Genomic DNA, 15,795 nt, shown 5'->3' on the forward strand with positions numbered 1-15,795 from the left:
TCGAGTATTTGGCGAGCGCCGTTTTGTCCTACTAATTTTGGCGGTCCTTGAACTCACCCTAGTTTGTTTACATGCATAACTTTCTCCGACAAGATTTGTGCCACTTCTTTTTCTGTCTGATTTTGTCCACCAAACTTATGTTGTACATGCGTACACAAAGGTGAGTTTTGTTGATGTTATTGACTTGTGTGGAGTACTAATCAGACATATTTGGTCAGTGCATGACTGCAAGCTAATCGATGCTAACATGCTATTTAGGCTAGCTATATTTAGATATTGCATTACTATGCCACATTTAAATGATAAATGGGTTGTACTTGTATAGCGCTTTTCTACCTTCAAAGTACTCAAAGCGCTTTGACACTACTTCCGCATTTACCCATTCACACACACAGCTGCCATGCAAGGCGCCAACCAGCACCCATCAGGAGCAAGGGTGAAGTGTCTTGCTCAGGACACAACAGACGTGACGAGGTTGATACTACCTTTAAGTCCTCATAATTCAATTCATATCTCATTACACATTATCTGTATGTAATATTGTTTTAATTTTTTGCGGCTCCAGACAGATTTGTTTTTGTATCAATATGGCTCTTTCAACATTTTGGGTTGCCGACCACTGGTGTATTTGGTTAAAAAAAAATACTTGCGTATTTGCGGTACTGCAGCGCCCTCTTGTGGCGTCGCTTAGTACTGCCTTTAACCGAAAGGAGATGAAGTGCTTCGTTTAAATTTAAACCGCCTTCCTTCCAAGTTTTATTCTAAATGTAATTATGTAGTGACTAATGAATGAAATAAGGTTTTGTGTTCACTGAGTGTTGGTACAGTTATTTTAAAGTTGGTATTTTCGGTCATCGCCTGATACGTTTGCGCATGCTGACCCAACTTTACAATTTCCCCCCCAAAATAAATGTATTAGGTACGTGTAATAATCCATTTATAAAAAGGTAATTTAACTTAAGTTAGGCAAGTATGTGTATTTTTGTATTATAATTGGTTCGCAAAAGTATTAACGACTTCAACTTCTGGTCTACGCGCAGTCGGCACACACGACAGCAAAAGTCGTTAACGACCACAGGGTGGCCCTGTTGCAACGATATAAGACAATCGTGGACATTTGATTCAATAGGTCAGTTAAAAGAGCTACACATTTAATTAAAGGAAGCTTTGCTGTTAAAACATCCTCAAATTTGACCTGAATAACACATCTCCATCCTTGCATAGTTTAACTTTCTCAAACGAGAGAACACTTGTTTCAGTCAAGAGACGTTCCCTGAATGCATCGTGCACACAAACAAGTGCAACAGTTAAATGGGGGAAAAAAATGTCTGTTTGGACTTCTTACAACAAAACTATAATTTGGGTCTTACTCTTTTAGATGAAGCTCTTTGGTGGAAGGCAGCACAATATCAGTCATAGAAAAAAGGCACACTGGAATTATTTTGAGAAAAAAGTGCAAGCTAGTATCAATGGGCATCTTTCAACATTGTCCAAGGAAGACTGTAAATACCTCCAGTACAAGATGTCACCTATTTTCCTGACCTGTTTTTTTTTTTTTCAACCCTCAACTTTAGCAATTTAAAGACAAAAATCTTAATATTCCAAACAATACATCTGTGTGCGGAGTTATTTTTGTATTCTAATATAAAGACTACCCGTGTAAAAAAAAAGTACGGTCTTGCATTTGGAACAATACGATGTAACAAAATGGCCGCTGGCGAGTGAGGGAGTTGGTTTTAAGAGCGGACCAGCTTGAAGCCTTGTCCCGTGTCCAAGATGGCGGGAGGGAACCAGTTGAGCTTGACGCGCTTGAGGCACCTCAGACAGGCGCTGCACGGCCACAGCAGGTTGAGGCCGCCGCACCAGAGCGCCATCTGCACCACGGGGTAGGTGACGCGCGGGAAGTACGCCCTCCAGTGGTGGGTGACGTCGCTGCCCGTAGGAAGGTGCAGCGTGTAGTCGCTCCAGGGTCGGGACACGCCGTAGGCCGCCGACACCGCCCTTCCCCGCTGTGACCACTGGGTGTCGCTGTTGAGGTTGCAGTTGTACTCCACCCACTGGGACAGGAAGTCGCCCGTCTGGGGCTCCGGCTGCTCCGCGTCGGCGGCGGCCAGGGTGGCGCCCTGCACGGCCACGTAGACGCCCTCCACCTTGCGGACGTCCTTCACCATGGCCACCGAGTTTTGGCAGTCCAGCACCAGGACGAGGCGTGAACAGAAGCCGCCATTCTTCTCCCTCCACCACTTCACTATCTGGTCTAGGCGAAGCGTGTCTCCCCCTGCAGGAACGTATTGGAACTGTCAACACTGGGAAATGCACATTTTCCACAAAGGGGGCGGCAGAATAAAGCAGGGGTCGGCAACCCAAAATGTTGAAAGAGCCATATTGGACCAAAAATACAAAAACTAATCTGTCTGGAGCCGCAAAAAATTAAAAGCCATATTACATACAGATAGTGTCATGAGATATAAATTGAATTATGAGGACTTAAAGGAAACTAAATGAGCTCAAATATAGCTACAAATGAGGCATAGTAATGCAATATCTAAATATAGCTAGCCTAAATAGCATGTTAGCATTGATTAGCTTGCAGTCATGCACTGACCAAATGTCTGATTAGTACTCCACATAAGTCAATAACATCAACAAAACTCACCTTGGTGCTTTCATGCACAACGTTATAAGTTTGGTGGACAAAATCAGACAGAAAAAGAAATGGCATGAATCACGTCTTAGAAAGTCGGAGAAAGTTATGCATGTAAAAAAAACTAGGGTGAGTTCAAGGACCGCCAAAATTAGTAGGACAAAACGGCGCTCGCCAAATACTCGAATCAGTGAAGCATGTGCTTTATAGCAATTAGGGAGGTTTGTGTCATGTTTGTCCTCCTACAGAAACCAAATTAAAACAAAAAATATGTTTTTTTTCCCCTCATCATTTCCATTTTTCATATATTTTTGAAAAAGCTCCAGAGAGCCACTAGAGCAGCGCTAAAGAGCCGCATGCGGGTTGCCGACCCCTGGACTAAAGAAATCAAAAGACGCGGGGTCCATTTTGATACGTTGCACTTTCAAACCAGTAAAATTTATGGATTAAAAATAAACACGCCAGCTTTATGTTATTAGCGCCATTATTTCTCCTTCTCTGTTGGCCCTTCAATCACAATTTTTTACGTTTTTTTCCTTACAGTATTTTTAGGCAAAAAGCCCCCAGGCCCCCTTTTGGACACCCCTGCACTAAACTCTCTGTTATCAATGTTAATTGGTTCCAGGTCTGACCGTGGTAAACCATTTATAAACTGTGAATTATAAATCAAATATTTGAATAGAGCAGAAGTGTCCACACTTTTCCTTGCAGAAATAAAAAATAAAGGTTGCGGGGGCCACTTTGATACTTTGTGTCCGTTAAAAGATACTAAAACCAATACAATGTAAGTCTATCAATATATGCTAAACCATCTGAACACAACATTTACGTCTCAATTATTTCCCTAAATAAAGCATTTTCAAGCATAAAAATGGCAAAATAAAAGTTAAAATATCAATACTACAGTTGTATTGGCTACCTTAGCATGCTAACAGTAAACATTTGTCAAGTACCAAGTCATATGACTTTGTGTTCATCTGTAAAATTGACAAAAAAAATATTAGCACTTTAATGTTAGCATGTACCAACTTAACATGTGTCAAGTACCAAGTCACATGACTTTGTGTTCGGCTGTAAAATTGACTATGTTAGCATGCTGAAAGTTAACACATGTCAAGTACCAAGTTCCAGGATGCTACTTATGTTTTTGGCTGCAAAATTGACTAAAAAAAGTTAGCATTTTAATGTTGGCATCCAAACAGTTAACAGGTGTCAAAAACCAAGTCATATGACTGTATTCATCTATAAAATTTGCCAAAAAAAAGTTAGCATGTTAATGTTAGCATGCTAAAAGTTAACGTGTGTCATGTAACAAGTTACATATTATGACTGATGTGTTTCGCGGAAAAATTGGTCAAAAAAGTAAGCATTTTGATATTAGCATGCTAACAGTTAACGTGTCAAGTATGACTTTGTGTTCACCTATAAAATTGGCGGGGGAAAAAAAGTTAGTACGCTTTAACATGTGTCAAGTACAAAGGTGAAGGATATGACTGATGTTTTAGGCTGCAAAATTCGCTAAAAAAGTTAGCATGCTAACAGTTAATGTGTCAAATACCAAGTCATATAGTCATATGTGTTCATCTGCAAAATTTGCTAAAAAAGTTAGCACGCTAAAAGTTAACATGTCAAGTACCAAATTAGAAGATATTACGAATGTGTTGGCTGCAAAATCTGCTAAAAAAGTTAGCACTATATGTTAGCATGCGAAAAGTTAACACGTGTCAAGTACTAAATTAGAAGATATTACGAATGTGTTGGCTGCAAAATCTGCTAAAAAAGTTAGCACTATATGTTGGCATGCTAAAAGTTAACGTGTCAAGTACCAAGTTACAGGATATTACAGATGTGTCGGCTGCAAAATCTATTAAAAAAAGTTAGCACTATATGTTAGCATGCTAAAAATTAACACGTGTCAAGTACCAAGTTAGAGGATATTACAGATGTGTTGGCTGCAAAATCTGCTAAAAAAGTTAGCACTATATGTTGGCATGCTAAAAGTTAACATGTGTCAAGTACCAAGTTACAGGATATTACAGACGTGTAGCACTATATGTTAGCATGCTAAAAGTTAACATGTGTCAAGTACCAAGTTCGAAGATATTACTGATAGGTTGGCTGCAAAATTTGCTTAAAAAGTTAGCACGTTAAAGTTAGCATTCTAAAAATTAAACACGCGTCAAGTACCAAGTTACAAGATATTACGGACGTGTTGGCTGCAAAATCTGCTAAAAAAAGTTAACACTATATGTTAGCATGCTAAAAGTTATAATGTGTCAAGTACCAAGTTAGAAGATATTACTGATATGTTGGTTGCAAAATTTGCTTAAAAAGTTAGCACGTTAAAGTTAGCATTCTAAAAGTTTAACACGCGTCAAGTACCAAGATACAGGATATCACGGACGTGTTGGCTGCAAAATCTGCTAAAAAAAAGTTAGCAATATATGTTAGCATGCTAAAAGTTAACATGTGTCAAGTACCAAGTTAGAAAATATTACTGATATGTTGGCTGCAAAATTTGCTTAAGAAGTTAGCACATTAAAGGTTTAACACGCGTCAAGTACCAAGTTACAGGATATTACAGACGTGTTGGCTGCAGAGTCTGCTAAAAAAGTTAGCACTATATGTTAGCATGCTAAAAGTTAAGATGTGTCAAGTACCAAGTGAGAAAATATTACTGATATGTTGGCTGCAAAATTTGCTTTAGAAGTTAGCACGTTAAAGTTAGCATTCTAAAAGTTTAACACGCGTCAAGTACCAAGTTACAGGATATTACAGACGTGTTGGCTGCAAAATCTGCTAAAAAAAGTTAGCACTATATGTTAGCATGCTAAAAGTTAACATGTGTCAAGTACCAAGTTAGAAGACATTACTGATATGTTGGTTGCAAAATTTGCTTAAAAAGTTAGCACGTTAAAGTTAGCATTCTAAAAGTTTAACACGCGTCAAGTACCAAGATACAGGATATCACGGACGTGTTGGCTGCAAAATCTGCTAAAAAAAAGTTAGCAATATATGTTAGCATGCTAAAAGTTAAGATGTGTCAAGTACCAAGTTAGAAAATATTACTGATATGTTGGCTGCAAAATTTGCTTAAGAAGTTAGAACGTTAAAGTTAGCATTCTAAAGGTTTAACACGCGTCAAGTACCAAGTTACAGGATATTACAGACGTGTTGGCTGCAAAATCTGCTAAAAAAGTTAGCACTATATGTTAGCATGCTAAAAGTTAACATCTGTCAAGTACCAAGTTAGAAGACATTACTGATATGTTGGCTGCAAAATTTGCTTAAAAAGTTAGCATGTTAAAGTTAGCATTCTAAAAGTTTAACACGCGTCAAGTACCAAGTTACAGGATATTACAGACGTGTTGGCTGCAAAATCTGCTAAAAAAAAGTTAGCACTGTATGTTAGCGTGCTAAAAGTTAACACATTTCAAGTACCAGGTTAGAGGATATTACTGATGTGTTGGCTGCAAAATCTTTTCACTATATGCTAACAGTTAACGTGTCAAACACCGAGTCACATAGTCATACGCGTTCAGCTTTAAAGTTTACTAAAAAAGTTAGCACTATATGTTAGCATGCTAAACGTAAACACGTGTCAAGTATCAGGGTACAGGATGGTCAACAACCACGAGTCTCATTTGGAATGGACTTGAGCACAGCTTCCTCTAGTGGCCGATACAACTGCGGCACTGATATTTTTTGCGCAATTTCCTGAATTGAAAACCGCTTCTATGGTTATCATCACACTTATGGTGTGAGGTCACCTGCCAGCGCCCACTCCCCAGAGGGGTGCGTGTGTCCGCTGTAGAAGACCACGTAGGTGTCGTGGCGAGGCCCGTCGGCTGTGCGGAGCTCCATGAAGGACTTGAGCTTGGCCTGCAGAGCCTCCAGGGTGACGCCGCTGGTGGAGTAGTCGCAGCCGAAGGTCTGGATGAGGTGGTGGGAGAAGAAGCGCTGTATGTTGTTCAGCATGGTGGTGGAGCGCATGTTGAGCTGATGCACCTGGCCGGGAGGCAGCAGCGTGGGCTGACCGTCGGGACTTGGGGGCAAACGCAGGTGTGGTCAGCAAGAAGTGGAGTCCACGGGTGAGGGCGTGACGGGGACATACCTGCAGTAGTTGGTGGGGACCACCACGGCGTAGCCCACGCAGGTTCCTCCCAGGCTGGCGGCCAGGTCGTGAAACAAGCCGTGGAAGACGGCCTCCGAGGGGAAGAGCAGCAGGAAGACGCTCAAGAAGATGCTGCTGGCAGGCTGCACACCACAAAGCAACATTTTAGGTACCGCTTGATGTTTGCAACCTTTATGCAGATACCTGCTGTGAAGTTTATTTTAGTAAAATGGTATTGTGGTTTGGATTGCATTGTTGTGAGAATAGGATATTAAAGTATACAAACTTTATAGGCCCTATTGTGACAGACACTAATGCTGGTGTATTACCATGCCTTTTCCATGGAATTGCTTTTTTTAATTTTTAAAAATGCGTTTCCTATTTTCTGTAATTATTTAAATGTTTTTGGATAGGAGCATTATTTTTGGTAGGCTGTCTTTGCGTTATATTTTGTCTTGACCACAGTGAAACATTTTATTTTATACACAGTCACGGTCATAAGTTTACATACACGTGTAAAGAACATAATGTCATGGCTGTCTTGGATTTCCAATACTTTCTACAACTCTTACTTTTTTGTGATAGAGTGATTGGAGCACATAATTCTAGGTCACAAAAAACATTCATGAAGTTTGGTTCTTTTATGAATTAGTTATGGGTCTACTGAAAATGTGACCAAATCTGCTAGATCAAAAGTATACATACAGTAATGTTACATGTCCCTCAGCAAGTTTCACTGCATTAAGACGCTTTTGGGAGCCGTCCACAAGCTTCTGCTTGAATTTTTGACCACTCCTCTTGACAAAATTGGTGCAGTTCAGCTAAATTTGTTGTTTTCTGATATGGTCCTGTTGGAACACCCAACTGCGTCCAAGATCCAACCTCCGGGCTGATGGTTTCAGGTTGTCCTTAAGGATTTGGAGGTAATCCTCCTTTTTCATTGTCCCATTTAAAAGCACCAGTTCCATTGGCAGCAAAACAGGCCCAGAGCATATTACTACCGCCACCGTGCTTGACGGTGAGTATGGTGTTCCTGGGATTAAAGACCTCACTGTTTCTCCTCCAAACATATTGCTGGGTATTGTGGCCAAATAGCACAATTTTTATTTCATCTGACCACAGAACATTCCTCCAGAAGGTCTTATCTTTGTCCATGTGATCAGTGCAAACTTAAAACGAGTCTTAAGGTGTCACTTCTGGAGCAAGAGGCTTCCTTCTTGCATGGAACCCTCCATGGCGATGCTAAACACGCTTGACTGTGGACACTGACACCTGTGTTCCAGCAGCTTCCAATTCATTGCAGACGTGCTTTTTGGTGGTTCTTGGTCGACTCTTGATCATCCTGACCAATTTTCTCTCAGCAACAGGTGATAGCTCTCATTCTCTTCCTGATCGCGGCAGTGACAAAACTGTGCCATGCACTTTAAACTTAACACACAATTGTCTACACAGTTGCTCTTGCGACCTTAAGCTGCTTTGAAATGGCCCCAAGTGACTTTCTGGACTTGTTCAAGTCAATGATCCGTTTTTTTCAGATCTGTGCTGAGTTCCTTTGACTTTCTCATTGTCGCGTTTGTAACAGAGTCAAATGACTGCATCACATGAGCCCTATTTAAATGGGCTCGAAGAAGTCAACAGGTGTCATCAATCATAATTGCTCACATGAAGTTAAGAGGCCATGTCATGAAGCCAATTTGATTTGATTGTCAGTTTTCTACATCAACAATATTGATATTGTGTGTTCCTGTATGTAGGGCTGGAAAATATATTGATATACTGGATATTAGAGCTGCAATAGGGATGTCCCGATCCGATATTGATATCGGAAATCGGTCCGATATTAGCCAAAAAAGTGAATATCGGATTTTATCGGACTGAATCTAAAAACTCCGATATAAGCGCTCCGATACAAGCTGTCCATTTGCCGCTGCAGCACTTCTATAATAGGTGACTGGTTTGATCACACTCCAACACAGTAGGTGGCGGCAATGCCCCTTAATTAATGTTGGTGGCGGCCGCGGAAGAAGAGCGTCTCTGATCCAGCATGCACAGCCCACGTGATCACAACGACAACGCGTGTGCTCAGCAACGTGTAGTGATGTCGGCTGTGTGGAAGTATTTTAACTCACAGCATGCCGAAATGCTTATCTTCTTAAAAAAAAATCTCCACATTATGCTCGGACTGCAGAAAGTGGAGAAGGAGGAGGAGGAGTAGTAAGGGTAGTCAGCACTGACTGATTATTATTTGTTTTATGCTCTTGTTATTAGAGTGATATGTTTATTGTGTTTACACTAGTCTTCAGTGAACACTAAGAGTAATTACAACATTGTTTTGGGCATAGTCAGTCAGTGAAACTGGAGCTGTGAACTCTTAATTTAGAGCAGTTGGGCAGTGGACAATATTGTGTTGTTTTTGTGGTTTTTGTCCCTGCCCACAGTTGTTTCCAACATATGCTGACAGTAAAAAAATAACTGAAGTGAACTTGAATTCTTTGCACTTTAAAACGTTTTTTGTTTTTTTTATTGGATTTATTTAGGTTATTTTTCAGGGTCTTCTAATTTATTTTTAATTTATTATTTTCAATTGTATAATTATGTTGGTATTAGTGGTTAGTTTGCACTTTTAATATAACATTTAGTTTTTATTGGATTTGTTGAGGTAATACTCTTATGTTGAAGGTTAAAATTTATGTAACCAATTGGTTAATAATAAATGGGTCAGTTTTTCCTATACCTACTCTTGCTGACTATTGTTTTCTGTTTTAACACTACAACATCAGTAACAGTAACATCACTTTATCAAGCCTTTTCTAACATTCTACAAAACAAAATAAGGAATAAATATATGTATGATTCGTGCCTGTATCGTATTGATATCGGTATCGGCAAATACTCAAGGCTACAATATCGGTATCGTATCGGAAGTGAAAAAGTTGTATCGGGACATCCCTAGGCTGCAACAAATCGATTAAAATGTATTATAAAAATAGCTGGCGATTAATTTAGTCATCGATTCATTGGATGTATGCAGTGCGCATGCGCTGAGGCTCTTCTTTTTTTTTTTTCCTTTCGTTCTTTCCTAAACCTTTATTTATAAACTGCAACATTTACAAAAAGCTGAGAAACAATAATCAAAATAAGTACATAAAAGTACAAAACAGCGCCAGAGCGGGCTCAGACTAGTCTCAAGAGGTGGCAGTAAGCCAGCCAATGATGTGTCATGTGCAGCTCACGTGACCAAGCCGTGTTCTTTGTCTGGAAACATTCAAAAAATGGCGGAGGGAAACAGACCCAAGTACGACCTAAGTCGTCAAAAGTATGGGAATACTTCACTCTAAACACTGCAAAGAAGACAGTTTCCTGCAAAATGTACAGGATCTACCTGGCGTGGCTTGGAAGTACGACATCGCTTCGGGAGCACCTTAAGAGGAAGCATGTTGGATCCATGGATGAAGAAAAAAAACTCACGGTATGTAACTTTTTAAGTCCATAGTCCGAGTACATTGATCCGTTGTGTCCGTCTTTGTGTGTTTTCAATATGTTGTTAACGAGATTTTTTTTTAAGGCAATAAACGGACAGAAATATCTCAGGTTGGTTTCATAATGGATCAATGTAGCCGGACCTGATAAAGCTATATAATATTTGAGTGACGCTTTAGTAATATAAACGTTCTGAAAGTGCTGGAATATTTCATGCTATTATTCACAGGCAGCCTAAAATGAATCATTTATCATTCACAACAGAAACGTGTACAATATCTGATTCAGTTCTGATATGATGAGTTACATTTCTATGTTATTTTTAGTGTATGCTGCATCCCCAATGTCCATTCATTTCATTTAGCTTTTTTTATGTGGTGGTGTAATTATATAAATATATAAATAGATAGATAGTACTTTTATTGATTCCTTCAGAGAGTTTCCTCAGGAACATTTAAATTCCAGCAGCAGTGTACAGAATTTAGATCGGATTTAAAAAGTAAATAACGGGGGTTTAAATGGAAAAAGAAATTATTACAATAAGAATAAAAATAAAAAAGCAACATAAGAATAAAAATATAACAGTAAAAATAATTTAACACGAAAAACTAGGCAGCAGTGACCATGATATGAAAAATTGTGCCTTTTACATCAGAAATTATTAAATAAATCAACTAAGTATGTATTGAGTTACAAGTAAATGTTGCTACTATGTACGTTCATGATATGGTTTCTCTCATTTCAGAAAGAAACAAGCCAGCATTAGAGACTTGGTACAAAGGAATGTGTGCACACCACAGCAAGCGGCTGCATTGACTGATAGTGTCCTAAATATGTTGGTAACTGACATGAGGCCACTATCAATGGTGGAGGATGACGGTTTCAGAAAAATGATTTAAGTCCTCAACCCTGGTTACACTCTTCCCTCGAGGACCCATTTTACAAAACTGATGGAGAGGAAGTATGAGCAGACATTTTAAGCTGTGTAAACTGACATTAAAGCCACCGAGAGCAAAATTGTTCTGACCACTGATGTGTGGACAAGTGTAGTAGCCACGGAAACCTACCTTGGCAATACATGCCACTACATTGGAGACGAATGGAACATGAAGTCAATCTGCCTTACGATAATGCTACTAGAGGAAAGACATTCAGCATTCAACATTGCAGAATGGTTGGAATAGGTAGTAGGCAGTTTTTAAATTCCCCTAAGCAAAATTATTGCTATTGTGCATGACAAGGGTGCACTTTATAAAAAAAAAACATTTTTCTAACACTTGCCTTGTTATTGTTTTGTTTGGCAAGTCAAAAGGACATGGTGCCAGTATGCGGTTTTTTAAAATAAAGTATTGGAAGGGATAGAAATGTAGTTTGTCTTTTTTATCCGACTACTAATCGATTAATCGAAGTAATAATCGACAGATTAATCGAATATCAAATTAATCGTTAGTTGCAGCCCTACTCAATATATTGCGGGTTTGTCTCTGTGCGATATTAGAAAATAACTATATCGTGATATTCGAGTATACGTTCTCACGCAGTTTCTTTTAGCTGCGGGCATTACACTACAGGCTCTTCCCACTCTGTTGTCTCTCCTTCTCAAAGACAGCAAGCGCACCTTCTTACACATGTCACAAACTGTCACGTCATACGTCACATACGTATACGCCCTCGCAGCGCAGAGAGGTAGCAGAATGGGTAATGTCAGCTGTGGTGCGAGGGGTAATACGAGAGAGAAGGTGCGAATCTGGTAACTAATGAGGAAGGAATTAATTCCCAAGAAAAACAACAGGGGCTCCATCGGCTGGCGGTGGTTTGGCTCCAAGTGGGAATATGTCGAAGAGACAACCGTAATTTGTCAAGTGTGGTGCTTAAGCGTTGCTACAAAAAGTAGCATTACTGCTAATATGAAGCATCATTTCAAAAGTCACCTGTTAGAGAATGAAGAGTGCTTACTCCGTATTTCAACATCTCCATTCGGTGCCACACGCCAACAAAATCATGCACAAAAGTGCAATTTATTTGTTTTAAACTATTGTAGTGGCGATCTGTACAAAAAGCGCACTTTAATTTAGTATTGTTTTGATAAGTCATCTTAGTGACATCATGCACAAAAGTGCACTAATAGCTTGTTTTAAAGGGTCTCTGACAATCTTGCACTTTCTGTTTTGGAAATGACATGAATGTGTGTGACACTGCTTAATAACTGTTTAAGAAGAGTTTTGGTAAATTGACTTAGTTGTGATTTCCTTCTCTGCATGAAAGCTTAAAATGAGCATACCGTATTTCCTTGAATTGCCGCCGGGGCGCCAATTAATTTAAAACCTCTTCTCACTCCTGCGCTTACCAAGGGCATGCGGTAAAAGTAAGCATGCACTAATTGTTTTAAAACCTCTTCTCACTCTGGCACTTACCAAAGGCATGCAGTAAACATTTGAGTGCGATGTAAGCTTGGACCTTAAATCCTACTGAATAGCTCTTAATCTTCTTCCCTTTGTGCGATTTCAAATTACCGGTAATGAAATCAGCCTCCTCAATTTTGAAAATGATGACAGGGGAAGTGTCACTCGTGATGTCACGAGTTTGACCAGGCGGTAATAAGCACGCGCTAATTATTTTGAGAAGCGAGTTTGACCCGGCAGTAATTCAAGGCAGGCGCATACTATATGCTCTGCGGCAATTCAAGGAAATACGGTATATTAATGCAGTATGGACAAGAAAGTTTTAATGTAGACACATAGAATCATCATACTGGTGTGATTATATGCATCAACTGTTAATTCAAGGCTAAGGCAAAATATTGAGGTATCATGTATCACGATGTGGCTTAAAAAAGAGAGATATTAAAAAAAGGCCATATCGCCCAGCCCTAGCTGTATGTATACTTTTGACCCAGCAGATTTGGTCACATTTTCAGTAGACCCATAATAAATTTAAAAAAGATCCAAACTTCATGAATGTTTTTTGTGACCAACAAGTATGCACTCCAATCACTCTATCACAAAAAAAAAAGAGTTGTAGAAATTATTGGAAACTCAAGGCAGCCATGGCATTATGTTCTTTACAAGTGTATGTTAACGTTTGACTACGACTGTATATATATATATCCCCAATTATATGTATTTCTTTATTCTATAAATATTTAAGCAATAGTATGCACATTGTAAGCATGGATATGCAAACTAAAAGATTATTTTTCTATTAAATGATAAAACCCTTGGCTCCATCATGAATAGATGGATGAGGTTGTCACGACAACGGGGGGCATCGTATTAGTCTTTGATTCAACCGACCAAAATAATTTTTGTTGGACATGAGAGAAAATGGAAGGTTACCTGCCAGGACAAGACAGCGACAGCCACGGTGGACGCCAGCGTGAAGAAGAGGAGGCGCTCGGAGATGAGGCAAAAGTGTCTCATGCCTTTGGAAGCCATGACTTTATCCAGCCCGCTGACCCCTGACCCCTGGCTCAGACACACCCTCTGGCAGTCACTCAGCTTACTGTGGAAGCCCCACACGGTGATGAAGAACACCATGTGGCAGATGGCCCATAGGAGCACGCACGCCACGAAGGCGGGGAGGGTCAGGTACCAGCTGTCCAGCTGACTCAGCACCTGGGCCGCCAGGACGGTGAAGACCACCTCCAGCAGCAGCAGCGGCAGCAGGCAGAGGCGGCGCCACAAGCCACTCCGGCGCAGGAACGGCTGCCAGCGCTCGGTCACGGAGAGGCCGCTGAAGCAGAAGTCGAGCAGCGGGTCACAGATGAGCAGGCCGAAGAAGCAGCCCAGGGCGAACTGGTTGGTCCTGACGGGGAGTGTCTTGAAGAACCACTCTGCGGTGATGACGGCGAAGCACATCAGGTTGGCCAGCCCCAGCATGGCCTTCATCCTCAGGGAGACCATGACGACAGCGAGGGCCAACACCAGCACCGTGACGCTCAGGGCCATGCGGAGGAGCAGCACCGTGCTGGCGGCGGCGAAGCCCACCAGCTCCAGCCGCTCGGCCGAGGTCAGGAACGCCGGCCGGTACCGGGCACGGCCCAGCATCCTCTCAAGCAGCGCCCACAGCGTCCTCAGGGACACGCTGGACACCAGCAGACCCTTCGCTGCCTGCTCCTTGGCGTCTCCCTCCAGGGCGGGGCTGTTGATGAAGCACAGCAGACCCAGCAGGAAGCCGAACCACAGGTGGAGCAGGTGGAGGCTGAGGCGCTCCATGTCCAGGTGGTAGTACAGCACGCTGGCCAGACCCAGGACCAGCAGAGCCAAGATGAAGATGACCAGCAGGGTGGAATCGGCGGTCTTCTCCCAGCGGACAAAGAGGCCGAGACACAGCGCCACCAGCAGGTTGAGGCCGGACAGGTAGCCCAGCCAGCGGACGGAGGACCACATGCTCACCTCCCCGTTGACCTCCTCCAGCCGGGTCATGGCCGCCTGGAGGCAGTGGCCCACGCAGTAACGTAGAAAACGCAACATTCTCAGCCCGAGTCGTCAAATCCACGTACTCCCAAGTAAACGCGATATTTTACGCAGAGGGCTACATTTACGACTTTGGAGTGAAAGCGACAGCTAATGTAGCCAAACTAGCTAGCCGAGCTAGCATTAGCGTCTTTCGCGCGAAGAATAACATTAGGCGTTAAGTTACGAGCGACATTTCTCTTCCCTTCATGAAACTTGACACTGGTAGAGTTATTGGCTTTGTAAACATGTAAAGATATGAAATGAAAGCGACTTGCTGTCAGTTCGTCAAGAGACATTTCCGTCCAGGAAGTTTGGACGCGTCAAAAGTTTTCAAACGCCATGATTGATGAGTTGCGGCTACGGCAGCCGCAAAGCAACAAAATGCCTTTGTAGGAAGTGCGATTTTTTTTTTGTGGTTCATTAACTGTGTTTTTCAACCACTGTGCCGTGAGATTCAGTCTGGTGTGCCGGGGGAGATTATCTAATTTCACCTATTTGGGTTAAAAATATTTTTTTGCAAACCAGTAATTATAGTCTGCAAATGATATGTTGTTGTTGAGTGTCGGTGCTGTCTAGAGCTCTGCAGAGTAACCATGTAATACTCTCCGTATCAGTAGGTGGCAGCAGGTAGCTAATTGCTTTGTAGATGTGGATATAACGGGAGGCAAAAAGGTATTTAAAGCATAAACAAGAAATAAACAAAAGGTAAGTGCCCCTAAGAAAAGGCATTGAAGCTTAGGGAAGGCTAAGAAGAACAAAAATAAAACTGAACTGGCTACAAAGTAAACAAAAACAGAATGCTGGACGACAGCAAATACTTACTGTGGAGCAAAGATGGCTTCCACAATGTACATCCGAACATGACATGACAATGTCCCCAGGATGAAGGATAAAAACAAAGTAGATGCGGGAAATATCGCTCAAAGGAAGACATGAAACTGCTACAGGAAAACTCGGGAAAAAATCCACCAAAATAGGAGCGCAACACAAAAACTAAAAGACTACACACAAGAAAACAGAAGTGACAGGGGGTGACAGTACACCTACTTTGAGACAAGAGCTATAGTGATACATGCTCGGTTATGCTTTAAAGTCATATC

General features: G+C 41.3%; 1 protein-coding gene across 1 annotated transcript; it reads right to left on the reverse strand.

The window, feature by feature from the left end:
• Positions 1-1,130: 1,130 nt before the first annotated feature.
• On the reverse strand, positions 1,131-15,068 carry tmem168b (transmembrane protein 168b). Its single transcript, XM_061894571.1, has 4 exons — positions 13,574-15,068; positions 6,759-6,901; positions 6,415-6,689; positions 1,131-2,278 (listed from the first exon to the last, which is right to left on the reverse strand). Exons 1-4 carry the CDS (start codon positions 14,708-14,710, stop codon positions 1,737-1,739), a joined length of 2,097 nt encoding a protein of 698 aa, XP_061750555.1. The 5' UTR covers positions 14,711-15,068; the 3' UTR covers positions 1,131-1,736.
• Between the last annotated feature and the right edge of the window lie 727 nt (positions 15,069-15,795).

The sequence above is a fragment of the Nerophis ophidion genome, linkage group LG03 (genome assembly GCF_033978795.1).
Source record: "Nerophis ophidion isolate RoL-2023_Sa linkage group LG03, RoL_Noph_v1.0, whole genome shotgun sequence".
NCBI lineage: Eukaryota > Metazoa > Chordata > Actinopteri > Syngnathiformes > Syngnathidae > Nerophis > Nerophis ophidion.

What these genes read in the sequence shown, in the direction of transcription:
- tmem168b (XM_061894571.1), bottom strand. Translation starts at nt 14,710, where the DNA reads ATGTTGCGTTTTCTACGTTACTGCGTGGGCCACTGCCTCCAGGCGGCC. An exon ending in GTCCCCACCAACTACTGCAG is followed by an intron (nt 6,690 to 6,758) that starts GTATGTCCCCGT and finishes TTTGCCCCCAAG; the next exon opens with TCCCGACGGTCAGCCCACGC. An exon ending in TGGGGAGTGGGCGCTGGCAG is followed by an intron (nt 2,279 to 6,414) that starts GTGACCTCACAC and finishes ACGTTCCTGCAG; the next exon opens with GGGGAGACACGCTTCGCCTA.